Raw genomic sequence first — 27,414 nt, forward strand, 5'->3', positions numbered from 1 at the left:
CTGGCAATACACAAATCAATTCCTACCTTCAAAGATCATATATTCTATGAGGAGATACAATATGTAAAGAGATATGCAAATTAAGATGATCATAGGAGGTTGCAAGCATTAACAACTAGAAGGGAATCAGGAAAAGTTTCCTGAAGGCACCTAGGAAAAATGCTTAAAGGTCTTTTGTCATGATTTCATATAAAAACATATAGGAATTTTGATTCAATCCTGAAAAATAAAAAGCACTGTTGCTCAAAATCTAAAAAGAAGCAAAGATAAAACAAATGACTATGGACTTAAAAGTGAATATAATATCTATTTTTATTACCAAAACATGAGATTGACATCTTTTATTGCACTCTTTTTAAATCTTTTATACTGGTCAAACCTATTTCAACATTAATTCAATTCAACAAGCATCCCTCAATTGTCTATTCAGTGCAAGGCACTGGCTGAGGTGCTAGGAGATAGCAAGAAGAGTAAGACCCAGTCCCTGCCCTCAAGGTGCTTCCTTGTACAAAAGCCAATAAATTAAAATTATATCAATCAGAATAGTGGGTGTTGGTTTATTTTATTTTTTTTGACTCAAGAACATGGAACTGGTTATGATAACCAGCTAACATGTCAGCTTGCCTGTAAGAATTATTAGGAGTTGTTTTTAACTGAGTTGTTCTGCTTCCCAAACCATATGCTTCAGTACCCCTGCAGCTTACTGCAGACATGACCCTGCATCCTTGGGCATCAAGCTCACTGTCTCTTTGCAATCTCTAGCTGCAAAGGCACTCCCCTTTACCTTGTTCAATATATTTATTTTGGGAATCATCATCAACGAATCAGCCATTTCCCCAAAATTATCCTGCTCCTGCTCTTAAACCTACTCATCAACCCTTAAAAGAACCCATGGGTTTAGAATATCATCAAGGTTGACTATGGAGAACAAAGAGCCCAATTCAATGTGTTAAAATCAAATATATAAGTACTTAAAAATCGCAAATTTCAAAATAAAAAGATAGATGCAGAGACTTCAGTAAATGACCAAGGAACTAAGGCAAATTGTATGACTACCTCATGCTTTTTTAACGGTACACTTTTGGTATCTAAAGCTAAGAGATGGTCGTCTTCTAAAGAGTTCAGGAGAACTTAAATAAAACAGTAGTGTGTTTTACCCACCATTAGGTCTTTTTCTTTAAAACAAAAAAACAAACAAACATGGGTGACATCATTTCAGAAACATAGCAATAGTCTTTTAGTGAATGCTTTCCATTTGTTTCCTAAAAATCTTTTATTATTATGTGTGGAGACAGACCAAGATATTGTCTTTGAGGCTCCATCTTAAAAATTACATAGTAATCTCTATTATTTTTAGAGATACTTTAAAGCTTAGATTGATCCCTCTACTAATGCATTGGAATTATGATGGTCATCTTCATCATCACTGTTGTCGTCATCATCATCGTCATCGTCATCATCATCATCAACATCATCATCAATGTCATCATTACCAGTCTGGTCTCCAGATCCAAGTTCATCTTCATCTTCATCTTCAACCTAAGTTGAAAAAAAAATTAGCTTGGACAAAATAACATGAAAAACTATTTCTTGGCCAAAAAAATGCTGCAGTTTCAAATGCTCTCCTTATTTTGAAATTTGTAATTTTAGAATTCTTTATTTCCTTGTCTTAATGACTGATGCAACTCCTGGGAAATGATCTGGCCAATGTAATGACAGCTACTTTTGCATAATAAAAACTATCATGAAAAAATCTGAATAGGAACTAAAAAAAGGTAGCATCTTCTTATTCTCCAGTGAGTGTTTCCTGCTAAAGTAACAGAAACCTAGATTACTAGAAATAAAATATCAAAGCATAAGCATATGCAAGATAGTTAAACAAAATCTTTAACAAGTACAATGCTTTTAAAGGAGAAATGTGCCTTCCTATAAATAGTTTAAATTTCTAAAACATAATAAGATTATTACAGAAATCATCTATTCATAATATAGCCAGTACCTTCAAGGTAAAATATTTCTAAATATTTTACAAAGAAATGTGAAACTAAGCACAAGTGAACTGAAATACAAAATGTAGAGCAAAATCTTTGCAATGATAAATTCTAGAGAAATATGTGGTCTTACCGGGTGCCCAAGTTCCTTGAGTTTACTTTTTAATGAAATTATTTTCTGATCTTGATCAGCCAGCAGCACCAAGAGGTCATCCTGTTCTTTGGCAGATTTGGCAAGTCCCACCTGCAGTTTGCTTTTCTCATTTTGTAAGATTGCAATAGTGCTGTTTGATGAATCCAACTGCTGTTTTATAGAAGCTTTTTCCTCAGATAGGGCTTTAACTTCATTCTGACAAGGGAAATGTTCAAGTTACTTAACTTAAAAGAGAACTCATGTTGGAAAAGCACATGATGAAATGCTCTTTTGATTCAAACACTCCATCCAGTTCAGCCTTGGAGAATGGTTCTTAAACACACAAACTTACCCTTAAAAAATGTATTTTTATATGCAAAGGATTTTCCATCATCAAAAAATAATTTAAAAAAACTTGAGTTGCATTATTTCTGTTCAAACTAGAGAGTTAAGAGATTACATGAAAATGCAGACCAAAAAAAAACCAAAGCACACATTCCAATAGAAATACTGACAACAAATTATTGGCTTCATTCTACTTTTCAGAGTTTACTCATGCATGAAAATAAATTCTCAATATGCTCAATGTTATCTTTTTAAAAAATTGTGTATTAGGCATGAAAATGATACTAACCTTTAATTCTTTAGTCTCTTGGAGCAATGCAGAAAGTCTTCCTTCAATGTCAGTGGGTTTTGCTGTTGTTACAGTTCCATTGTCTCCTGATACTGTAAAAGATTTAGCCTAAGAAACAGAAATTGAGTTAAAAAGAAGTTTTAGAAGTCAAGCTAGCAATATAAATGCCCAGACTACTAGATATAGTTTTTAATTTCACTTTTAAAATCTGGTTTCCAAGATTAGATAAAACAATTCTCAAATGGACTCCTATGCAAAGAAAATAGCATTATATGAAATAAATGACACTTGGGGAAGAACCCAAAGTGCCAGAAGTCCCATGTATAATGAGTCAGGGAACAGGGCAAAGCAGACACATCTAAGAAAATAAAGGAGACAGATCAGGGAAGGAAAGATCAAAGTTATTCTTAGTTAGAAGTGTGCTCTAACAATGCCTGAAACATAAGATCCCAGATTCAGAGCTGGAAGGACTCTCAGTGACCAACCTGTCCAAGACCTATTTTTGAGAGACAAGGAAATGATGCTCTGGCAGGTCTCAAAGAATGACAGATCAGGGTCTTTGATTATAAACTGGGCTCCTTCTATTATGTGTCAGTAAAGAGAATGTGTTGAGGGATTCTAACTGGTGAATTAAAACTAAGATTCTACTAGGCCATTGTGAATCTCTAATTTAAAACAACAGAATAAGCTGATCCTACTAAAGCAGGCAAGTCATTCCAGTCCTAGCTTTGCTATTTATGGATAAATAAAACAAAAGAAACTTACAAATGTTTCAGTTTTCTGTAATAGCTCCTGCTTTTCCATCTGTAATTTAGAGACCTCCACAGACTGTAAATTTAGCTGAGCTCTGAGTGTTTCAACTTCCTTTAGAGACAAAAGCAGCAAAAACCATTTTATATTTATTTAGAAAACTACAGAGAACCAGCAAAGAAATTGAAACAATAACTTTGGTCAATTATCAGCTTAAAAATGAAATTTACAAAAATCACCAAAATTTCTGCTACACAAACATTTCTGTAGGACGTTCATCAAAACAAGATATGACAAATAACTGGAGGAACATTTATTATTCTCAGTATGACCCATACCAATGTAATGAAAATAACCATGCTACTTGGAATTTATAGATCTAATACTATATCAAGCAAACTATTAAGTCCTTTGACAGAGCTAGACAAAATTAATATGATTAAATAGAGTAGAGAAACTCAAGAAAATAATTTAAAAAGTTAAGAATGAAAGAGGTATAGGAAGGAATGAGGGAGGAATTCCAGATCTCATGATATATTACCAAAACACAAATTATAAGTACAAAAATTGCTTAGTACTAGTTAAAAATCAGAAAAGTATAATCAGTGGAATTAGGTGGGTAAAAATCAAAAATGATATCATTCAATAACCTGGCAAATTTGATAAATCTGGTAACACAGATGACCCAGGAAAGAACTTGCTATTTGACAAGAACTGCTAGGAAAATAGAAAAGTAGCTTCAGAGAAATTATATCTAAGTAATATAACATATAGCATAACAAGGCCAAAATGGATAAAAAATCTCAATATAAAAAGTGATACCATAAAATAAAATAACCTTTTAACCAAATGAGAAAAGATCACAAATGATAAAACAGGTAATTTCATTTACATGAAATTAAAAGGCAGTTGAATTAAACAAAAGCTAGACAAGAAAAGAAACTGTCAGGTGGGAAAAAAATAAATCTTTACATCAAAGATTCTTTGATATGGGTCTAATAGCTAAAATACATAAGGAAATAACACAAATGTATATACGAAAAACTTCCCCTATGGATAACTGATCCTCAAAGAATATGAATAAATATTTTGAAAAGAATTACAAACTACTACCAACAATGTGAAATCTTGTTCTAAATCACTAGTAATAAGAAAAACACAAATTAATATAACTCTATGGCTTCATAGCTAATTAACTATGAGGACAGAAATGAGGGTTAAAGTAGAGGCATCTTAATATTTTAGTGGAGATGTGAACTGATTCAACAAATCTGAAGAGCAATTTGCAATTATACTTTAAAAAGTAAACTGTCCATACTCTTTGACGTAGAGATCCCATTGCTAAGCATTTGAAAAAGAAGCCAAAGACAAATGGAAGACCCTACGTACATAAAAATATTTATAGCAGCTTTTTTTTATTATAACTAAGAAGTAAAACGAAAGTAGGTGTCCATCAATTAAGAGAATGGTTAAAAAAAAAAAAAAACCCAAAACTGTGATACATGAAAGTAATGGACAATCATTGCTTTATAAGATACTGTGAACATTAAGAATTTATAGAAGCACGTAACTAGACAGAATAATAGAATAAGAAAAAGAATATAATAACCAAAATTCTGAAGCAGAATTATCTATTTTGATAGGATTTTCAAGTCAAAAAAGATGTCAGAAAAAAGAAAAAAGTTTATTTTTTCCCAAAGTTAAAGGCATCTATTTGAAATGCTGACAAGTCCACCTTTTTATTTACTTCTGTACATGTTCTCAAGAAGCATTTTATTTTTTGAGACATTAACACAAGGCACAAATAAATTGTTTATCAAGTTCTCCCTCCCCCCAGTAATTATAATGAAAAATTGGTCATGAAAATTTGGCAAAGTTTACCACTGTTCTGCCCACCCCACTTCAACCCCCGCAGCATTTTCAATTTATCAGCAAAGCTGCAATTGCCAATAAATGGGATCCAAGGCTCTTTACTAGCCAAGAATGCAGCTGACAATCAAGGGGACTCTTTTAAAGTCAGTATAGAGAAACTAATCAGCTTGTACAATCTTGTACAACACAGACAAATCTCATTTCTGACTGGTAGTGCTATATCAGATACTTACCAGGTGGCCTAACATCTGGACCGACATCCTCTACAAAGTACTATAGTTGCCACAAAGTTTACATCTTAACACAGTCACTGGTAATTGATAGTCAAGCCACTACTTAATTTTTTTTTTTAATTTTATTTTAACAGCTATTTAACAATCTGGGAATCAATTTGGATAGAGATTACATCTTTTTAGCAAAGAAAAATAATAATTATAAGGATTCTAAAAAGTCAAAAATTAAAGACAATTATTTGGTTACAATTTTTGTTATAAAAAAAAGGTCAGATTAATGATTATTCAGAACAATCATTCTAATTTATGATGAAAAGGGAGAAAGTACAAATTTACCCGTTGCAATTTTGTAGTCTGTTCAGAATCACCATCCACAGAAATCTCTAGAGATTGTTCTGCTTTCCCAGGTGTTAACTGTGTAGCCTTCTACAATAATAAACGAACAAATAAATGAAGAAACTAAATTACTTAACACTTCCTAGCTGTGTAACCCTGGGCAAGTCAATCCCAATTGCCTCAGCGCCCCACCTCCACCCCCCCCCCCCAAAAAAAAGAGAGAGGGAGAGAGCGAAGGAAAAAGGGAAAGAGAGAGAGAGAGAGAAGGAAAGACAGAGGGGAAAAGAAGGAGAGAAAGGGAGAGAGAGAGGGACAGAAAGGGGGAGAGGGATATATATAAATATATATACATATATATATTTCATTTATATATAATATTTCATATATATATTTCATTTAAATTGATGTGAAAAACTATTCTATAAATGATCATTAAAAAAAAATCAACACAAACCATTTTCTCTCATTTCAGCACAATGACTCATAACTCTTGTGAGACTAATATAAATTATATAGATATATCTTGGAAAGAACAAGCTCTTTACTAAGTTTACTAACGCACAATAGATGATCATATGAGAAGAATAAAGAAGTAGATACTATAAAAGACGAGCAAATTTTGCTTTTATAATTTAGTACTCTCTGAATGTTCATAACTTACCAAATTTTCAATCAAGGAGTCCTTTTCATTCAATTGGCTTTGTAGAAGTTCTTGCTTATTTTTTAGTTCTTTTATCTCTTCTCTCAACTTACTAATTTCTTCTGGCTGAATTCCATTCATCTGAGCTCCATCACTGTGGGAACTATGATGCTGATTGTCTTTTCCTATTAAACATGCATGAAATTTGATAAACTTACATAAACTTAAGTTTGGCATTATTTGCCCTAGAAATTCTAAGACAGACACACACTAAATCAAATATAAAGCTAGATAAAAGACAAAGGACTATATAATTGTGTCTCCAATATGGTACCATAGTTTTATTGTATGTGGCATGTGATAATTACAAAGCAAACATTGAAGGGCAGCTAGGTGTGTGAAGTGGATAGATCACCAGCCCTGAAGTCAGGAGGACCTGAGTTCAAATCTAGTCTCAGACACTTAACACTTTCTAGCTGTATGACCCTGGGCAAGTCACTTAACCCCAATTGCCTCAGCAAAACAACAACAAAAAACCACTGACATTACTGATCACTACTTTTTGTCTCTGGTCAACCCATTATCAAATTTATTAAATTATACTACCATCACATCAACTACAATGTTCTATTCTCTCCATGACATAATGAGATACTTTGCCAAATTCTTTGCAGAAACCCAGATATACTACATTTATGACATTTACTAATAATTCTAATCAAGTTTAAAAATTGCATTAATTTAGTATGACCTTAAAGGAGGGAAAGGGACCCACATGTACAAAAATGTTTGTGTCAGCCCTTTTTGTAGTGGAAAGAAACTGGAAACTGAGTGGAAGCCCACCAGCTGGAGAATGGCTGAATAAGTCACAGTATATCAATGTTATAAAACATTACTGTTCTGTAAGAAATGACCAAAGGATGATTTCAGAGTGGCCTGGAGAGAGACCTATATGAACTGATGCTAAGGGAAGTGAGCAGAACCAGGAGATCATCGTACACAGCAACAATAAGACTACAAGATGATCACTTCTGATGGACGTGGTTCTCTTCAACACTGAGATGAGTCAAACCAGTTCCAACTGTTCAGTGATGAAGAGAGCCATCTACACCCAGAGAGAGAACCACAGGAACAGAGTGTGGAACACAACATAGTGTTCTCACGCTCTCTTTTGTTATTTGCTAGCATTTTGTTTTCTTTCTCAGTTTTTTTTCCCTTCCTTCTTGATCTGATTTTTCTTGTGCAGCAAGACAACTGTATAAATATAATGGATTTAACATGTATTTCAACATATGTAACATGTATTAGACTACCTGTCAGCTAAGGGAGGGGGTGAGGGGAAGGTGGAGAAAATTTGGAACAAAAGGTTTTGGCAAGAGTCAATGTTGGAAAATTTACCCATGCATATGCTTTGCAAATAATTTAATAATTAAATAACTTAATAGTTAAATAAATAAATAATTGAAGATTTTGTTGTGGTCTGTTTTAAATGAACTTTGGGCTCTTAGTGATTATCCCTCAGTTTCAAAACTGTTCACAAACCAGGGTAGCTTAGCACTGTAAGAAAAACACCAGCCCTGGAGTAAGGAGGACCTGAGTTCAAATCCAGCCTCAGACCTATAACACTTACTAAATGTGTGACCCTGGCCAAGTCACTTAATAACCCCTCCCACACACACATACATAAACACACTATACCTTTAATACCTTATTTTAGAAACTGGTTGGAATCATAATCCTATTCATTAGCCTATAGTTTGAAGATCCCGCATTCTGGAAGATAGGGACAATGATTTTCCTAATGCACCTTTAGCAATTTTGATGATTTTTCAAAGGTCTCTGATAGTAACTTAGCAAATGTAATTCTAAATGTATCTATAAGTCTAGCATGCAATTTGTTTAGGTTTGGAATTTTGAACTCATCCCCAATCTTAAATCTCTGGGTTTCATCTCCCCTGTCCATTTTTGTTCCATCTTCTTCAGTCCTAAAATTATTATTCTTGGCAAAGAAAATATCAAAAATTCATCCACTCCAATAACATCTCCAGCTCTAATTGTTCCTGTGCGACACCAATTCTTTAATTCCATATTGTCTCATGGACATTTCAATAGTCATCCTATCTATAAGTTAAATTCAACATATACAAAAGCAAAACTCTTTTATTCCTCTATTACTTCCCTTGCCCCAATCTAATTCTTTTCTTAAGTCATTTCTGGCTCTTCCCTCTACCTTATATTTTCCCCCAACCCAATTAGTTGCTAAGACCTATACGTACTATCTTTAAAGCATCTCTTGTGTGTGTCTTCTTATATATTTCTACTACTATTTTTACTATGTCAGTTCAGGAACTCATTCTCTCTTTCTGACTACCAGAAGAGCTTTCTGGCCAATCTACCTGTTTCTTCTCTCTGGAGAGTGGGTCTCTGAAGAGAGCCTTAACACTATTACCAAAATATTCATCCTGGTATACAGGTACTCTACTTAAACACCTTCAGTAGCTATTTCCTACTAAGTGAAGTACAAAATCTCTAAGCTAGGACCGAAGGCTCTCCAGAGCTGGCTCTAATTTAATTTCCTTTCTCTTTTATTTTGTGTCTTTTATATTTATATTGTGTCTTATATATTTATATTCTAGCTGTATCAAACTACTCACTCTTCCTTTATTGTGTTCTATTTTCTCTTACCTAGAAGCATCCTTTCTCATGTATCTACAAGCCCTTTATATTTCCAACTATCAATATTACTCTCATGTTTTAACATGTCTTCCATGAAGTGTCTTGAATCCCATACAAACTGCCTCCCTCTCCTCAAATCTTTCCTGTTTTTCTTCTAAGATTTTTCTGTACTTCATCATATTACAGAAATCAGAGGGTTTGTAATAGAAAGGAAATCTAGAATACAACACATACATCCCAACCCAAAGTTCAAATGGGATCGTGATACCTAGCTGTACTTTGAGGAGATTATACTGATCCTTGTGCTGCTGGATCTGAGATACTTGCTGTGTGACGGCTGTCTGCAATTGTTCATTTTGACATTTTAGGGTAGAAACCTGTTGTTTTAATTCCTCAAGCTGGCAATCCTATGGAACAAAAATAAAGAGCATTTTTGTCAAGAGAAATATATGTATCAATGCATGTGGTACTCAAGATAATCATTTCTACAAGATCATGAAACTGGAATTAAAATTATGGATCCAATATATATATGACAATAATGTTTTATGGGTATGCTCATTTGCACTCATGCATTTCTATATCTGTGCTCTCTCATCTTGACCCCATCACATAGCTCCTTAAAGGTTGATACTGGAGCACTTGATTCAACACTTTCTACATAGGTGTTTTAAGAAAAGCATTGTTAGGTTGAATTTAACTCCAGTGTTTGAATTCTGTGAGAAATCACAGGAGAGAGACTTTACTTGCTCTATGTGGCCTCTAAAGAATACAATTAGGAGGAAGCTAAATTTCCCCTTTGGAAGGAGAAAAATGGTCATTAAAAAAAAATAAATAAATAAGTGAATGGCCCCAAAAGGTAAGCTTTTCTGCCCTTCCCAGGAGTTAAAGTCTTTAATCATTTGTCTGGAGATTATGCAGAAGGGATTTCTGTTTCAGAAGGACTAGACCAGATCATCTCTATGTCCAATTTTAACATTTTATGATTCTAAATCACAGGAGAAATTATTCTTAATCCTTTAAAGTTATAGATCATAGTTTCAGCACAATAGAAATGTTCATCCTAATCGACAAGTTATCTATAAACTACTTCACAACATATGCATTCATTAGATTATGTGGGTGAAATGCCAGTCATTTCCTAGTCTGTAGAGAGTAGATAATTCAATATTCAAATATCTAAAAAGTAAGGAATGACTCTAACAATGCTGAATAATAATCCCTAAGTGTGAGGTGTCTAGTATCATTTTAATAATAAGTACTATGACAGCTTCTAATCTCACGACTTAAAAAAATTAAAGCTATTAACACTTTAATGCCCAAGAAATTATTAAAATGAGTGATTTATAATCTTTCTGAATTAAATTTTGTATTGATTATAAATATATCAAATATTATTTTCTTCTCTCTAATCAACTACTTATTAGTTCCAAGTACAGACATCTAAGAATCTTTTCTCCTTTGCTCTAAGATACTTAGAATATTTTATGATGTACAGTAAAGGGAGAAACTTTTTTTCACTTTTGTAATCTCATTGTGGTTTGAAGATTGCTGAGCATAAGTTGTTTCCAAATCATCAGTATCTAAAAAAAATTCTAATTAATCTGATTTATACAAAAATTATTGAAAATGTAAAGTCTGAACTTGAAACATTACATGCCTTTTCACTTCCTAATTTATTGCAATAAAAATAGAAGGCAGTGAAGCAATGGAAAGAACATTAGCTCTAAAGGTCAAAACTAAGATTCAGCTCTCATCTCTGATGTCCACTCTGTGACTGGGTCTGTGGGACAAACATCTTTTTGTGAATTCTGTTTGTTCATGAGCAGGTGGGAAAGTCTGACAAAACAGTCTCAAGTCTCTCTCAAATCTAGATTTATGAGCCTATAAACTACATAAAAAATTTAGAGTCAATTTTCATGAAAGAAATATGACTAAAGTGGATTTTCTATCTTCCTCAAATACCTAATACAGTGTTCTGAATACAGTAGATACTAAATAGAAATATGTTGAACTGTAGTTGTTTTAGTAATTTCTATTAAATATGGAGCAGCAAGGATGCACTTAAGATCACTTCAACAAGAAAAATCAAGATTTAACCCACATCATTCTAAAATCTCTTTCAACACCATAAGCTGTCCTAATGGAAAAGGGCTCGCTGCCTGTACCTGTGATATACCACATATCAATGCTATTATTTCTTCAAATGTGTAACCCTTGAGTTTAAAAATAAAGGAAAAGGGGGAAAATGAAAAATTGCTCAAGTAATTAAAAAAAAATATTCCGCTAAATCTTTACTTAGGGTCTATAAACTTGCCTTTTTAATATTTTGACAACTATTTCAAAATAATTGATTTTCAATTCTATATATTTTGTGTACTTAAAAATGTAATTCTGAGAAGGGGTCCATAGACTTCATGTGGACTGCCAAAGGGGTCCATGACACAAAAAACATTAAGAACCCCTGTCCTAAATGTTTAACAATAAAATTGCAACTAATTATTGGACCTTTTTAAATGACTTTTTTTTTTTAAACCAGGAGCCTGTAAAATGTCAATTCTGAAAGAGACTATTTTTCAAAATTTTAAGGGGTGTTAGGTATGTAATTAGAACTAAAATGAATTTGCATCATACCACATGGTATAATTTACAAAATTTCTCCTGCATGCTCCTTAAAAGAATTTTGCTCTAAACCTGATGAGCTAGAGAATATCTGTCTGGCATTTACCTGCTCTCGGATCACATTTTTGTAGTGAGTCACAATGCTGTCATGCTGTTCCAATGTTTTCTTCACCTCTTCTTCCTTTTTATCCTCTTCACTAGATTTATAAATGGACTTTGTTATGACACCTGCAAAAAATGGCTTATAGTTAAATTTTCCAAATTTTATAAATAGGATTTCAATAGCTATACATAATCTAGCAATGAAAAGAAAACACTTTATGGATTAATCAATCTAAAGAACAATGCTTTTTTTGAGTTCATTATGTCTTAAAGGTCTTCAGAGAGAGTAATTAATTATCCTAATTACTTTTCAAATTCACTGTCTCCATTCAATGTGCCTCACCTTCAAGTTCTTTCACTAACTTTGTAAACTCATGATCAAACATCATGTGATCTGGGCTAGAAAAACTTGGCTGTGGTTTCTGGGCAGCTCTTGAGTACAGTTCATGCTTGCTAATGAAACCCAACTTCTCTATGAAGTTCTCTTTGCCAATTCTCTTCTCTATAAGTTGTTTCAATTTCTCTCTAAAAAAAATAAAAGAGAGAGAGAGAGAGAGAGAGAGAGAGAGAGAGAAAGAAACAGGTAGACATACAGACATATTAAAGAATTATCTATAGGTCAAAAACTAAGCTCAAATTATATTTGCAAGGAAAACAATATTTTTATTTTCCAATTACTTGTTATTTGTTAGTCAATCTCAATGGGACCTTTCTTGCAAGAAAGCACAATTTTCTGCTTATCCCAAGCCTGACAGAAGCTGTTGCTCCCTTCCTTGTGCCTGTGCCTCTTCCTCTTGGTTAAGGTCCTATGGAATCTTTCTGCCATGACCTCTCTCCTGTTCTTTGCTATCTAAAGCCCTGGATATTATCCTCTATTAACTCTCTTTCTTCTAAAGAAGTCTTAAACGAGACCTATCTTTTGACCAATGCCAGCCTCTCTACACATGCCTTTGACCCAATCTTTCATTTTTCCTCAGATTTTTTCTTCAATGTCTGCCTACTTATTGGCTATTTCCCTAATGAGTTCAACATTTTAAAGTCTCCCCAATCCTTAAAAAATTTTCATTGATCCCAGTATCATCTACAGCTATCATTCTCTCCTTATCTAAATTTGGAGGGGTCCCCAAATTACAGCCCCTGGACCAGATGCAGCAGCTGAGGATGTTTATCCCCCTCACCCAGGACTATGAAATTTCTTTATTTAAAAGCCCACAAAACAAAGTTTTTGTTTTTACTATACTCTGGCCCTCCAACAGTCTGAGGGACAGTGAACTGACCCCCTATTTAAAAAGTTTGAGGACCCCTGAAATACATCCAAGGCCTCTGCTTTCCTTCGTATCTCACTCACTATTTAGCCCTTTTCAAGTGTATTAGCAATTTCTGACCTTTTCACTCAATTGAAACTGGTCCCTCCAAAGTTGCCAATGATCTCTAATTGCACCTGATGGCTTTTTCTCAGTTTTTATCCTTCTCAACCTTTCCATTACAGTGGAGAGTGAGGACCACTCTGACCTCCTAGATCCTTTCCCTTTCTCCCTGTCTGACCTTTCTGACTGAGACATTTTCTCTTCCCTCTCTTTTGTTGATATCAACAGCTCTCATAGATTTAATTAGCAAGTCTATGCATAATTCCTGAAGCTCTTTCCTGCTTCTAGGATAAAAAGGAAGTCCCAAAGCTTTTAAAACTTTTTACCATCTGGCCCCAAGGTACCTTTCCAACATCACTGAATATTAGTTCTCTTTTTGTATTCTACTGTTCAGAAAGGCTTTCTTGATTTCTTATACATAATAGTCTACTTCTCCACCCTATCACTCTACACTGATCCTCCTGTCTTTTAGGACCTTCCTTTCACTCATCATTTCCTTTTCCTAGCCTGTATATATATATCTCCTGGATAGATAGCTTAGTTGTTCAGCTGTTTTCATGCTATCTTCTCTGTCCTGTGAACTCCCTGAAGGTGGGAGGGGGGTAGAAGAGGGAGGAGGAGTTGGGTCTGGTCTTTCTGTGTCTCCCTAGTACTTAGCAGGCCTTGGCACAGAGCAGGTACTTAATAAACATGAGTTAATTCATAGCAATTTTGATTCAACAAATTTTGATTCTGCTTTATGTGCAGAACACTGTTATTAGGTGCTGAGAAACCCATGGTCTCTGACAGCACGCAAGGGAAGACACATACTTTAATGATCTAGGTTTTGGTTGATATGTCTTCTTCCTTCACTGAAGCATTTCCAAGGATTGAAAATGTCAGACTCGGCAGCTACACATTTTGTTAACCACAAGAGCTCATACAATTGTTTCTGTGAAGAGCACTTAGAAGTATGAATCTTCTCCCCACTTACTTCATATAGTTCTCAAGTGAATTATCATTGAAATAAATGGAAATGCCCAACAAGAGGGCACATAAGCCTTGAACCAACTGCTCCTCTTCGCCAAGATTTTCTGCTATTTGTGCTGTAAGCTGAAATTTTTGTTAAGGAAGACGACAAACTTCATCACATACCCAAGGTATGTTCTTTTGCTATTCACAAAATTATTACACATTCGTTGGAAAAATATCCTTTTGAATACTGTATAATGGCACATGTACAAAGCCAGTCTAGATAAATCATATAAATGAATACTACTATCTTCCTAAGAATCTTAGGAAATATCATAAAGCATTTCTGATGAAATATCTTATCTGGAAAATAACTCCCCTAATATTTATATGAGTTTTAACACAAATGAAATCATATAGGCAAATTTTGAGCCTAACACTATTTACTTTAAAAAAAAAAAGTTTAACAATCACTCTTAGCTATTTAAAACAAACAAAGGATACAAATGGAATATTTGCTGAATTGTGAAGAAAGTGTGTGACAGCAATAGGACAATTGCTTAACCAGGTACAGAGCAACATCAATAACCCAACTCTTGTTTGTACTTTGCTCCCCTGAAATAAAAAAAGTGCCGTGAATTTCTCCCCATCAGTTATTTATTTCTATTGAAGTTTTCCTTTCTCTCTCTCTCTCTCTCTCTCTCTCTCTCTCTCTCTCTCTCTCTCTCTCTCTCTCTCTCTCTCTCTCTCTCTCTCATTAAAGAAGAATTTTAATACTTAGTTCCTGGTACCTTCCCACCCCTTCTCCTCTTCCATCCCCCCTCCTCTTCCATCCCCATCTCCCTTTAACAGGAGAAAAACCATTTTGGGTACATGTATAGTAACCAGCTTCCTGGCATGCTGTTAATATTCAATAAAAGAATACATTCTTCTATCATCCAAACACAGCACTTCCAAATGCAACCAACAACAAGCTCAAATAAGATGAAGAGAATTCAATTAGAATTAGTAAAAATTAATTTATATTCATAAATATAAATTGGCCTCATTAAAATATTAATAGAAAAGACAATGTTTTCTGAAGAATATAGCAAACTCCCTTAAAACAGTTCAAATATGTTCAAAATGCAAACTTAGAAAAGAGAAATACCCTTCTGCTCTAGTCTAGGCTCTTTTTCCCTATTCCCCAAATCCATGATATCATCAGCATGGGTGGTGGTGGTGGAGTGTTTCTCCCCACTCACACCCAGGAAAGCTATTGTTTCTCTACTACAGGCAGACTGTTCCAGATAACCTGGCCTGGCTGAAAAACAAGGCCTTGTGCAGCCTCCCTGGTGATAAGCCTCTCTACACTCAGACAGGTTGATTCTGAGATCATAGACACACAAATCTTCACTGAGCCTGTACCCCCAAATCTGTCCTACTTGATCTAAGTTTCCAGAGGCTACAATGTGTTATCATAATCTGTGAGAATCCAAGGTCACCTTCAAGCCACAATCAGGCACTGGAGGAAGATGTAATTTTATATGTTTGAATCTATCTCAACACCAAAATTTGTCTCTAAATTGAGTGTTGCTTCATCCCTAATTTAAAAAATTTCTGTAGTACAATTTTCTTGTCAAACAATGCAATGTAAAGAAAAAATCAAAAAGGAATGGTATCATGGATCATTTAGAAATTTCCTCTCATGGAGGAATGAAAGTTGAGGAAACTGATCAATGATCTCAGGGGCAGCAGAATTCTTACAGGGAAACACTAACCAATGCAGATCAGTATTTGATCATAATCCCTAGTCAGTATTTGATCACAATCCCTAGTCTTAAGAGAGCTGAAATTGCTAATAACGGTTTAAGTTACTTGCTTAGGGTCATGCAACTAGTATATGCCAGAAAAGAAGACTTGAATCTAGGTCTTCTTGATCTCAAGACTGGCTTCCAATCTTTTTTTAATTCCCCCGAATATTTCTTTATTCCCTATCATAAAAAAAATGTGAATTATTTACAATAAATTTGATTATAATGTATAAGAAAATGTTGATCAATTCTCATTTCATTTTTTCTCAGAAGAAACAAAAAGATTTTTTTTAATTGGCAAAACATTTTGAACCACAGCAGTAGTTAAGCAATAAAGTATACTACTTAAAATGATTGAGCTTTTATAAATTTATCACTTTTTAATTTTTGGATATATAAAACTCTACTGGAGTTCTCCCATTATCTATTACAGGGTAGTACTGTCTTAAAAAGTCTCTAAGATTAAAAAAGACCTATTTTTAAAATCAAAATAAACAAATAATTTATGCTTACTCTCAAAAATAAAAGAATAAAGGCATTAAACAGGAACAATAACAATATGGAATGAAAGCAAAGGAATAGAAGTAGAAAAAAAAATTACATGCATTATATTGTGATGATCATGAAAATAGTGTAATCCTTTGATGTAAGTTTACATGAAATCATTTACATCATGATTTCATGTAAACTTTCCCATTTTCAGAAAAAGAAAAATTGAAAAGAAAGAGGGACTTGTGAGTTTATTTTAGTAATTTCTGGTGTTAATGAGGCACAGTTCCCTAGTAAGTGTAAGGTTTCTCCTTTAATGGGGGAAGCACTGTATGATTGAAAGAGATAAATGTGATCATAATTTAAAAGAGTGAAAGCCTCACTGAAATGAATAAAACTGTCATGCTTACTCAGTGCTTGGAAAAAGAAAAAAAAAAAGAAAATAATGAGATCAAGATTTAAAAGAAAAAGCCTCAGCAAGACATTTTTAAGAATCACTTATAGCACTCCTTCCTCCCATCAATACAAATAATTTTTCACCCTTTAAGAGGCTACTGATCCAAATTTTTTCAGCTTCTTTTTCAATTGTAAAATCTTATAGATAAAAGCATCCAGTACAATTTCAGTATGAGCATACATATAATCTCGATGTATAAAATGTTAACTATCCTGCCTTGAAATTTCCCTTCATATCAAGCTTCTGCTCAACTTTCTTGCTTTTCAAAGAACGAAAGCTGAGTGACTCTTTCCAAACTAGTCAGAGAGGCATTAGTTTGATTTTCTAGTGCTTCCATTTAGCCAAAAAGCTCTTACCTCTCTTTCCAACATTTTCCTGATCAAAGACTTTTCTGTTTTCTCTCCAAAATAAAGACGCCATACAACTGAGGTTACTTAAGCAGCAGATCCAAATCAGCCAACCAGTAACTCAGCTTTTACTGAGCACTGACTTGGTATCTTTATTTATTTTTTTACCTCCTCCTGACAGGCTTCAGATTTTTTGAAGCCCCAAACCATCAGAACCACAAAGAACATCTCCACACAAGTACAGAGCTTTTACACTAGCATAGTCTTATTTGCTCATCACAACCATCCTTGGAGGTAGACTGCACAAGTCTCTACATCCCTATTTTCCCTATGAGGGGACTAAGGTATAGCTGTCCTTTAACTTGCCCAGAACTAGCAAACATAATCAACACTCACTTTAGCTCCTAAAGAACATTGTGCTAGATGGGGATCCTTAAACTTTTTAAATAGAGGGCCAGTTCACTGTCCCTCAGACTGTTGGAGGGCCAGACTATAGGAAAAACAAAAACTTTGTTTTATGGGTCTTTAAATAAAGAAACTTCATAGCCCTGGGTGAGGGGATAATTGTCCTCAGCTGCTGCATCTGGCCCGCAGGCCTTAATTTGAGGACCCCTGTGCTAGACACTCAGCAAGACAAATTCTGGTTAAAAAAAAAAAAAAAAAAAAATCTGCTTTCAGTCATGCAAACGATCTCCAAGGGATTGTGGCACATAAATAACTAACAGCTTATAGTTTGGGCTCACATAAATTAATCTAATAAGAATGCAAAGATTTTCATTTGCAAGACGTATATAAGTATACGAGAGATACAAATGATGTCAGAGGTCAAATGATTTTTTAGTTCGGTGCTCTTTCCAAATTAAATTCATTAAGCATTAAATGCCTAGCATGTGGAAGGCATTAAGAAACAATAAAGACAGACCCTACCTCAAGGAGCTTAATACAGTCTGCATCTCAGTTAACTAAAAAGTGACTAAATAGATCTTTATAATGGAAAACATTAGATAAAAACACAAATCAACTTGCTTCACTGTATATACCTGCAGGTTTTACTGGAGCTAAATGACTTTTAAAGATAATTTATACATATACATATATATATATATATATTATATATATATATACATACACATAATGTCGCAGTTCTTGACATCAAAAGCTTGAACTTTGTAGGAATTCAATAAATATTTCTTAATTTGAAAATATTTTAATTACATTAACAAAGCAAATGTAACTTCATTTTCTAAGGATTTTAATTGCTAGAGAATTATTCTTGGAAATCAACTCAAATAATTTATTGGAAATTTGAACTGGCCTTCTCTAGATAATTAATCTCAACTCTATTTTTAGTAAAACATTAAAACATGTCTAGTATTTTGATTGACCTCAATTATGAAAACAAACATGCTTGGGAATTTAAGTCTGGTAAAACCTATAAATGTTCCATTCTTTGATGCACATTTCTCCCTTAAGTTTCATGTCAATAAAATATTCATCATGTTCTGAACACAGACATAATGCTCAATATCATTAACTTTACACATAATAAAGCCCACATTTCAGCACCTCAGCTATTGTTATCCAGATTTTAAAGTGAAAACATATATTCAAGCATGCCTAAGTTTACTAGTTTAAATTATACATTTTTTAGCCAATCACTCATTTATAAAAGCATTTCTATATGTTCTAAGGCATAAAATTACGCATAAAATAAACTATGATGTTTAATTGTAAAGATTTTAAATGTCAAGACTTAGTATGATCTTAGCAATTCATTTAAATGATTCCTATTTTAAATCTCGATTAATCAATGATATAAGTACCTTAAAACTAAATTTTACATTCTAGAAAAAAAATAAGAGGGAAAAGAAGAAAAGTTTCAACTAAAACCCTTTGAATTCTGCAAAGTGTAAGCACCCCAAAAGAAAGCCCAAGGACAGCTTAGGATTGTCACTGGCATAGCTCCAAGGACACCACTGCAGCATCCCACTGAGAAGCCCTTAAGAGTACCATCTTGGTTGACACATGAAAGTGTTAAGTAGAGTATTATTTCAACAAGCAGTTAAAAAAATCAATCAGTAGAACCCAAGACACAGAAAAGGCCCTCTTTTTAAGAAATACCTAAGCCTCACCAGATGATACATACCCGTCTGTCGATCTTATCACCCTGTAAATTATACATTAAAAAAATTCACATGTATTACTATTTTTGAAAAATTAAATCTGGAAAAATCTTATCAAAATTCTTCCCTCCCTCCCCCCATCTTTAACTGTTAGACAACTAATCATTCATGACTGATTCTACCTTGAAAGTGATTCTATTTCACTAAAATGTACATTCATTTGGGGGGTCAAGGTGATATATTGTTCCCATTGAGAGACGAAATGAAATCATGAAGTGAAGTCATTATTTGCAAACCCTTATGACTACTTATTGTTCAATGTATGGTTTCCCTGACTAGAGAGTTAAAAACTATTTAAATTAAAACAGGAACTTTGATAGCTCATATTATGGCAAATACTCCAATATTAAGTAAACATAAATAGTTTTTCTTGATAAAGGTTTGGCTACTTCCAAGTATGTGGGGCAGTTGAGCTTTTTTTTTAATTTCTGAGACTAAAAAGTACTAGAAATAAAGGTGGAATTTTTTAAAGTGACAAGAGACTTAAAATAATATTCATCTTTTATCCTTAATAAATTCATTCATAAATTCCATGAAAGGCCCTAATCAAATCAGAGTATCACAGAGGGCCATCAAAGTCCAACCCCATCATATTACTAATCAGGAAACATAGGCAAAAAAACTTAGTATTTCTGCTCAAGGTGATTTCATGCAAAATGCTCTGCTCCAAGTGAAGACTCCAAGCAAAGGAGAGCCATTGCAATGCACGCTTAATTAATATCAGGTTGCACAAACTGATGCCAGAGGCAAAATGTCTTAGCAAAAGGTCGCATCAGCTGCTTTTTCTTTCTAAGAAAAACTGAGTGCATGAGCCCTCCTCTTTTCTCCTCTCTGCAAACTTTTCTGATGTTCCATAAATCCTGTAAGGTTTCTGTGCTGAAATAAAAATGTTTCTTTAGTGCACACTTCCCTTCCCCTCTGGATATAAGGATAGCCAAATACTGCACCTGAGAGAGGATGTTAGTGCACTGCTGCAGCAAAGACACCGGAGGGTTGCCGATACTTGTGGCAAGCTGAACCCGCAGCAGCTGCTCCTTCTGAGTAGAATTTTCTTGCAATGCATGGGCCAAGGCCACAGCAGCACACCAATTTGAAAGGGAGTCGGTGGAAAAGAGGCCTCCACATAATAGTTGACCAGCAGAGACTGAAACACCTGTAGCTATAAAATTAGCAGGCAGAAGATAATGTCAGAACTCTCTATATGTGTGATCAAATTAAATTCAAAGTAAATTGAAAATATATTCAACACACTGGATAAGTTGCCACCTAAAATCATAAAAATTCCACAAGAAGTTATTCACCTCCTTTTGTTCCTGAGCTATAATGGATTAGTAGAGAACAATTCTTAAAATATGAAGAAGTGAAGGAGAAATGGTGTCTAAAAAGAAAATTATAGAAGAATAGAAGGAATTTTAAGATCTCAGAAGAATATCAAAAAAAGATAGGCACCAAGCTGGTGGTGATGAAATTACTTCTAAAACATATTCAAAAAAAGGAGAAATCCATTTAAATGATTCAAACAAAGCTTCAGGGCTTTTTCTTTCATTTGTCTTTTCTTTTTTTGTTTTTCAATTTTTTAAAATTGGCCTTTTGTTTTGCCATTACCTTCATTTTCATATATAAATGCTCCCTTGTCCAGAGCCATCCGCAGCCACATATAGTGAATGAAGGAAAGACAGCAGCAGAGCTGGCACTTTATGCACCAGCAACCCCCCAGCTCTGCAGAAGAGGGGGCCAGAGGCACCTGATTGGTTCTAGTCACTGTTTTTCAGGCTCTACTTTATTGTACTGCCATTTTTATAAATCTTCCTTCACTTCTAGGAGCAAATTAATATTCCATTATATTCATGAACCACAATCTATTTAGACATTCCACAGTCAATGTGGATACCAGGTAAACTTACAGCAGAATACCTTTCAGTGAATTTCTTTTTTCCATTTCTATCAAGTATGTTCTTGGTAGTTAACAGGATTTTTTTGGGGAATCAACTTCAGGAAAGTTGCATACTTATTATATGTAACCTATCAATGTAAAGGAAGAAACTGGATACACAGTATTTTCAAATAGCATCTCCAAATTATTAAGATTCAAGTAAAGTTTAAAAGATTTACTTTTCTATACAGCCCATCGATTCAGATACAATGGATCTTAATTTCAAGGACTACAGAAATTTTTTTTTAAATTACATGAATTTTCCCCAACAAAACCTTGAAAAAAGTCTCCTAAATGATATCTGTAATAACTTAAGAATCTGGCCTAGTCAGCACAAGAAAAATCAAGTGAAATGACCATTATCTATGCTATAATATGAACCTGAAAGCAAAGGTAGAAGAGTACCAGGTATGCAGTCAGTGAACCTAGGTTTTAATCTGAGATTTACAATTTACTACCAAGCATGACCTTGGAGAAGTCAATCTCTGAAACTTAATTTCCTCACTTGAAAAATTAGAGGATTGGGTCTGATTGTTCCCATGATTTCTTCCAACGTGACATCAGGGTTTCTTAATCATTTTTGTGTCCTGAATCCCTTTGACAGTCCGATACCATCTCCAGAAATATTTTTAAATGAATAAAATAAAATGTATAGACATATCAAGCACATCAATTATGTTAAGAGGTGTATCTTTTGATCAATACTCTATCTAAAACAGGGGAACTCCTAGTTAAGAATTTCTATTTTTCATAGTAGCCAAAAGCTAGAAACTAAGATGTCCACTGAGGAATGGTGAAGCAAATTGTAGTTCATAAATGTACTGGAAATATTCTTGTGTGCCATGAGAAATGATGAAATGGTCAGTTTCAGAGGAAATTATAAAGATTTCAACATGAACTAATGTGGAGGGAAGTGAGCAGAATTAGATTAAAACTTTATACAATGAAAATAACATTACAAAGAAAAACAACTATGAGCCAAGTTATAACTAGAACTTGGCTCAATCCAACAACAAACCACGAATTCTGAGGTCTAAATATTAATTTTTCTTTCTACCTCTCTCTACCCTCACAGCTCCTTTCAGAGAGGTGATGAACTAAAAATGCAAAATGAGACATTAATTTTTGGAAATGATAAACATGGAAATTATTTTTGCTGGACCTTGTCTATTTGCTATGAAGATTTTAGGCTTTTAAACTGTTCAGTGGGAGAGAGGGGAGTGATGAGAATGAATAATAAATGCCTGATGAATGGAAGGAATGAAGAATGAAGAGATCTGGGGCTTATGGGTATAAAATAAAAATTTGATGTTGGGATTTACAGTAACAGAACACACAACTAGATTTCCAGAATGCCAAACTGGTAAGAAGTGTTTATTTAGGATTCATATATTTATTTTGCTGGAAATTTTAATCTATACTATTGACCGCAAGATTTTTATCATGAAAATTTTAATTAAAAAACACCTGGAAAAATAATAATAAAAAGAATCTTTGTCCAGATTTATGATCCAATTAGATATGTGTTCTACTGGTACATCATGGGCTGAAACTATGAATGCACAATGAAATGGGACCAAAAATGAACAGGAGAAGAAAAAATTGGGTTATCTTTGGGAAACTATGTAGTGCTTTTAATGAAACCAAGCTTTTTCCTCAAAGGTGCAGAAATATTCTTTTTTGTTTTCTGATGTTTATTTTCTAACTTTTTATTATGAATCTAACAAAATGAAATGGACATTTCCATTTGCACTATAAAACATAAAGGGAGAAACGTACGACAAACTGAATATTATGTGGAGTTTGCTTTCCTTTTAAAATTAAAGCCGGGAGGGGCAGCTAGTTGGTGTAGGGGACAGAGCACCAGCCTTCAAATCAGGAGGACCTGAGTTCAAATCTAGCCTCAGACACATCACACTTCCTACCTTTGTGACCCTGGAAGTCACAAAGGCAAGTCAGTTACCCCAATTGCCTCAGCAAAAAAATAAAATAAAAATAAAATAAAAAAATAAAGCTGTGGGTCTCTTACAGGGCAATAAAGATATGACATTCCAAAATAGAATCGCTCAAAACAAAACATTTACATTTTATTTAATATTAAGATTAATCTTCAGATATAGAAAGATGGAAAAAAGCATGAAATGGATTCAATTTAACAATTAAAAAAAACTTACCATCAATAGTAGAAGGCAGAAGCGTTGCCACAATTTCCCCTTGTCCTTTCTGATTTTTATACAAGAAACACTGGAAACAGTAGAGAACAGCACAACGCAAAACAAATGGCTGCCTTTCGTTAACCATGGACATCAGAAGCACAACAATTGCAGGTCTGTTTCATTTTTAAGAGAAAAATACATATCAGAATCAAAGCACCAAAGCCCAAGACTTAATCATGTGAGACTAGGGGCTGAAAGAACAATTATTGATGTACAGGAAGGGCTGATAAATATTATCTTTTTCCTGCAACTATCTTATTTTTCTAAAGCCAAATTCACCCAATTAAGAAAACCTGAAAAATTGATTTGCCCAATAAAACTTTCTTTTTGCAAACAATAAGATATATATTTGGAAAATTCTAAAGCTTAAAAAGCTAATGGAAACACTGAAAAATGTTAGCAAAGGAGATTATAAAATAAAACCACATAAATCAACATTTCTCTATGCATCACCCATAAAATCCTGCAAGAAGAGATAGAGATATACCCCATTTAAAATAACTTTAGACAGTATAATATCTGGGAGTATACCAACCAAAATAAACCTTGAAAGTACACTAACAATTATAAAAACGCTTTTCATACAAATAAAGTAAGATTTAAATAATCGGAAAAATATTAACTGTTCATGGATAAGCAGAGCTAATCTAATACATATAATAATTTAACTGAATCTATTCAATGTCATCCCAATTAAATTACCAAAAAATTGTTTTATTGAGCTAGAAAAAATAATAAAAATCATTTGGAAGAACAAAAGGTCAAAAATTATCAAAGGGATTAATGAAAAAAATGTAAAGGTTTGGTAGCAAGAGATCTTAAACTAATCAAAATGGCTATAATTAACAAAATCATCTGGTACTGGCTAAGAAATAGTACAAAGGTAGATCAGTTTAACATAGTTGACAAAGTAGATACAATAACAAGATAATAATAACCTTATGTTGTAAATATTTAAGCTTTTTGAAAATGAGTATTTGGTAAAAATTGTTGGGAAAGCTGGAAAGGAAATTGGACATAGACCAATTTACCAAGATAAAGTCAAAATGGACACAGGGATATAAAGGGAGGTATCTTAAGAAAATTAGAAGAACATGTAACGTATTATTTATCATATAATGGAGAGGAAAATAACTTATGAATTTAGGGTTAGGATTAGGGTAACAGATAGCACACTGAGGTGCAAAAGGAATACTTTAGATTACATTAAGTTTAGAAGGGTTTCTACAAATAAAACCAATGTATCCAAGCACAGAAAAAAAGCAGAAAATTGAGGAAAATTTTTTAGAGATTTTCTCAGATGAAGGTCTCATATTTTAAATGTACAAAAACAACTTTGTCAAACCTATAAGAATGAGTCATTCCTCAACTGATAAATGGTCAAAGGATATGACTGGGCAGTTTTTTGATGAAGAAATCAACTTATAGTCATGTAAAAAATGCTCTAAATTACTATTGATTAGAGAAATATAAATTAAAGCAAATTTGAGATATTACCTCATATCTGTCAGACTGGTTAAAATGATAAAAGGGGAAAGCAACAAACGTTGGGAAGGGATATGGAAAATTTGCGACACATTCACTGTTGGTGGAACTGTGAACTGATCCAAAAATTTTGGAGAGAAATATGGAGTTATGTCCAAATTAGTATTCAACTGTTGATACTTTTTGATCCAGTAATATCACTATGGGGTTTGTTTCCCAAGAAAAGAATTTATGTTTTCTAAAATATTTACAGCAATTCTCTTTATGGTGGCAAAGAATTGGAAACTGAGGAGATGCCCATCAATTCAGGAATGGCTAAACAAGTTGTGGTATATGATTGTGATGGAATACCACTCTGTTGCAAGAAAGGATGAGCAGACTGCTTTTAGAACATGGAAATACTTGCATGGAATAATGAGGAATAAAATGAGCAGAACCAAAAGAATTTTGAACACAGTTAACACCAATATTATTCTAAGAATAATTTTGTACTACAAAGTCATTTTGAGTATTATAAATACGCAAAGCTAAAGATGTAGATCTACCTCCAAGAAACTAATAAACAGAAGAATGTATAGTATGGTTTTGCACATAACATATGCCCATATTTGTGTTTAATGTTTCCACCTTTTTTAAAGTGGAAGGTAGAGGAGGGAGGAGAAAAAATATTTAAAATGCACAGCAGAGAACAAAGAAAAACTTGGAAGCACTGGAAAGTAGGATAGCTTAAAAAAAAAAAAAGTAAATGATGAAATGGAAATTCATGGTTTTATATTGAATCTTCTTTCTGTTGTACTATGTATATGACAACCTTTTTTTTGGGATCTTTTCATATTTATAATCCAAATGAACAAAAATTTTTCTACCATTGTTGATGGCGTTATGAAATGATCCAACCATTCTGGGGAGAAATTTGGAACTATGCCCAAAGAGTTATCAAATTGTGCATACCCTTTGATCCAGCAGTGTTTCTATTAGATCTATGTACCAAAGGAATAATAAAGGAGGGAAAAGGACCCACATGTGTAAAATATTTATAGTAGCTCTTTTTGTGGTGGAAAAAAATTGGAAAATGACTAGATGCCCATCATTGGCGAATGGCTGAATAAGTTATGGTAAATGAAATTATTGGTATATTATTGTTCTATAAAAAATGAACAAGCTGATTTTAGAAAAGTCTGGAAAAATTTACATGAATTGATGCTGAGCAAAACAAGCAGAATCAGGAATACTTTTTACACAGTAACAGCAAGATTGCACAATGATCAACTATGAAAGACACGATCCTCCTCAGTGGTTCAGTGATCCAAAGCCATCCCAATAAACTTTGGATGGGAAATTCCATCTACAGCTTGAGAGGGAACTATGGAAACTCAAAGTAAATCAACACGTGTTGTGTTCACTTTTTTTTTCCTTTTTCTTGTGTATTTTTCCCCCTTCTTATGGCTTTTGTCTTTTGTTCTGATTTTTTTTCTTCCTAATATGATTCATAAGGAAATGTGTTTTAAAAAAATAATAATAAAAATGAATGTACATGTATAACCAGAAAAAAAAGTTTTTAAAAGAAAAAGAAGAAATATGGCTTTGCCTATTCATTCATAATTATTTCCTAGAGAACGAGCAATATTTCCATGTGGAGGAGAAGAGAAAAGATACTGTATTCAAAACAGAGACTCTGGGACACAAGTTAAAAGGTAGGTAATTTTGGGCAAACCACCCCTTACACATGGGTTTTCTCATCTATAAAATGGGGATATCAACATTATGTCATTTCTGGAAATATCTACCCAACATCCTCCACTAAAATTCTACCCCAATTATTTCTAAAAACAAGATTAAAAAAATCAATCTATTTTCGTGGTTAGGAATCACAGATAAAAGCTGGAGGCAGTAAGGATTCAACCTGGTTGGAACAGTTAATTCAGTTCAAGCTCCATTTAAAAATCAACATGGGTAAAGAACTGTGGGGAAAATCACATTCTGGAGATGATAGGCAACACATTTTGTCAAGTGGTAATTAAATCAAATCAAACATGTAACTTTTAAAAGTTACAGAATAGATATTTCTGGTAACTGCCAAAAAAATTAGGGGAAAAAAACATAGCCCCTAAAGTTTCAAATACAGAATCAAAAACCTGGTATGTATCTGATGTGCAGAAAAGATTAATAATCTCTTGCTATCTCAAAGGTATACCACAAGATTT

The 27,414-nt window shown here is 33.6% G+C and overlaps 1 protein-coding gene across 2 annotated transcripts in view; it reads right to left on the minus strand.

Moving 5' to 3' along the window:
• Nucleotides 1-287: 287 nt before the first annotated feature.
• USO1 (USO1 vesicle transport factor) overlaps nucleotides 288-27,414 on the minus strand; it is an 84,682-nt gene continuing 57,555 nt past the window's right edge. The window contains exons 12-25 of one of the 2 annotated variants that reach the window (XM_051967142.1): nucleotides 23,684-23,838; nucleotides 20,524-20,735; nucleotides 19,540-19,560; nucleotides 14,812-14,922; nucleotides 14,330-14,448; nucleotides 12,333-12,514; nucleotides 11,994-12,115; nucleotides 9,534-9,672; nucleotides 6,611-6,774; nucleotides 5,950-6,039; nucleotides 3,524-3,622; nucleotides 2,759-2,866; nucleotides 2,125-2,340; nucleotides 288-1,539 (exon numbers count right to left, since the gene is read on the minus strand). In XM_051967142.1, the coding sequence (XP_051823102.1) occupies nucleotides 1,372-1,539; nucleotides 2,125-2,340; nucleotides 2,759-2,866; nucleotides 3,524-3,622; nucleotides 5,950-6,039; nucleotides 6,611-6,774; nucleotides 9,534-9,672; nucleotides 11,994-12,115; nucleotides 12,333-12,514; nucleotides 14,330-14,448; nucleotides 14,812-14,922; nucleotides 19,540-19,560; nucleotides 20,524-20,735; nucleotides 23,684-23,838 (1,906 nt within the window). In that variant the 3' untranslated portion in view covers nucleotides 288-1,371. The remainder of the gene's footprint in view (nucleotides 1,540-2,124; nucleotides 2,341-2,758; nucleotides 2,867-3,523; nucleotides 3,623-5,949; nucleotides 6,040-6,610; nucleotides 6,775-9,533; nucleotides 9,673-11,993; nucleotides 12,116-12,332; nucleotides 12,515-14,329; nucleotides 14,449-14,811; nucleotides 14,923-19,539; nucleotides 19,561-20,523; nucleotides 20,736-23,683; nucleotides 23,839-27,414) is intronic. The other variant, XM_051967143.1, reaches the window with a different exon arrangement.

Source organism: Antechinus flavipes, chromosome 6 (assembly GCF_016432865.1).
Source record: "Antechinus flavipes isolate AdamAnt ecotype Samford, QLD, Australia chromosome 6, AdamAnt_v2, whole genome shotgun sequence".
NCBI classification, from domain to species: domain Eukaryota; kingdom Metazoa; phylum Chordata; class Mammalia; order Dasyuromorphia; family Dasyuridae; genus Antechinus; species Antechinus flavipes.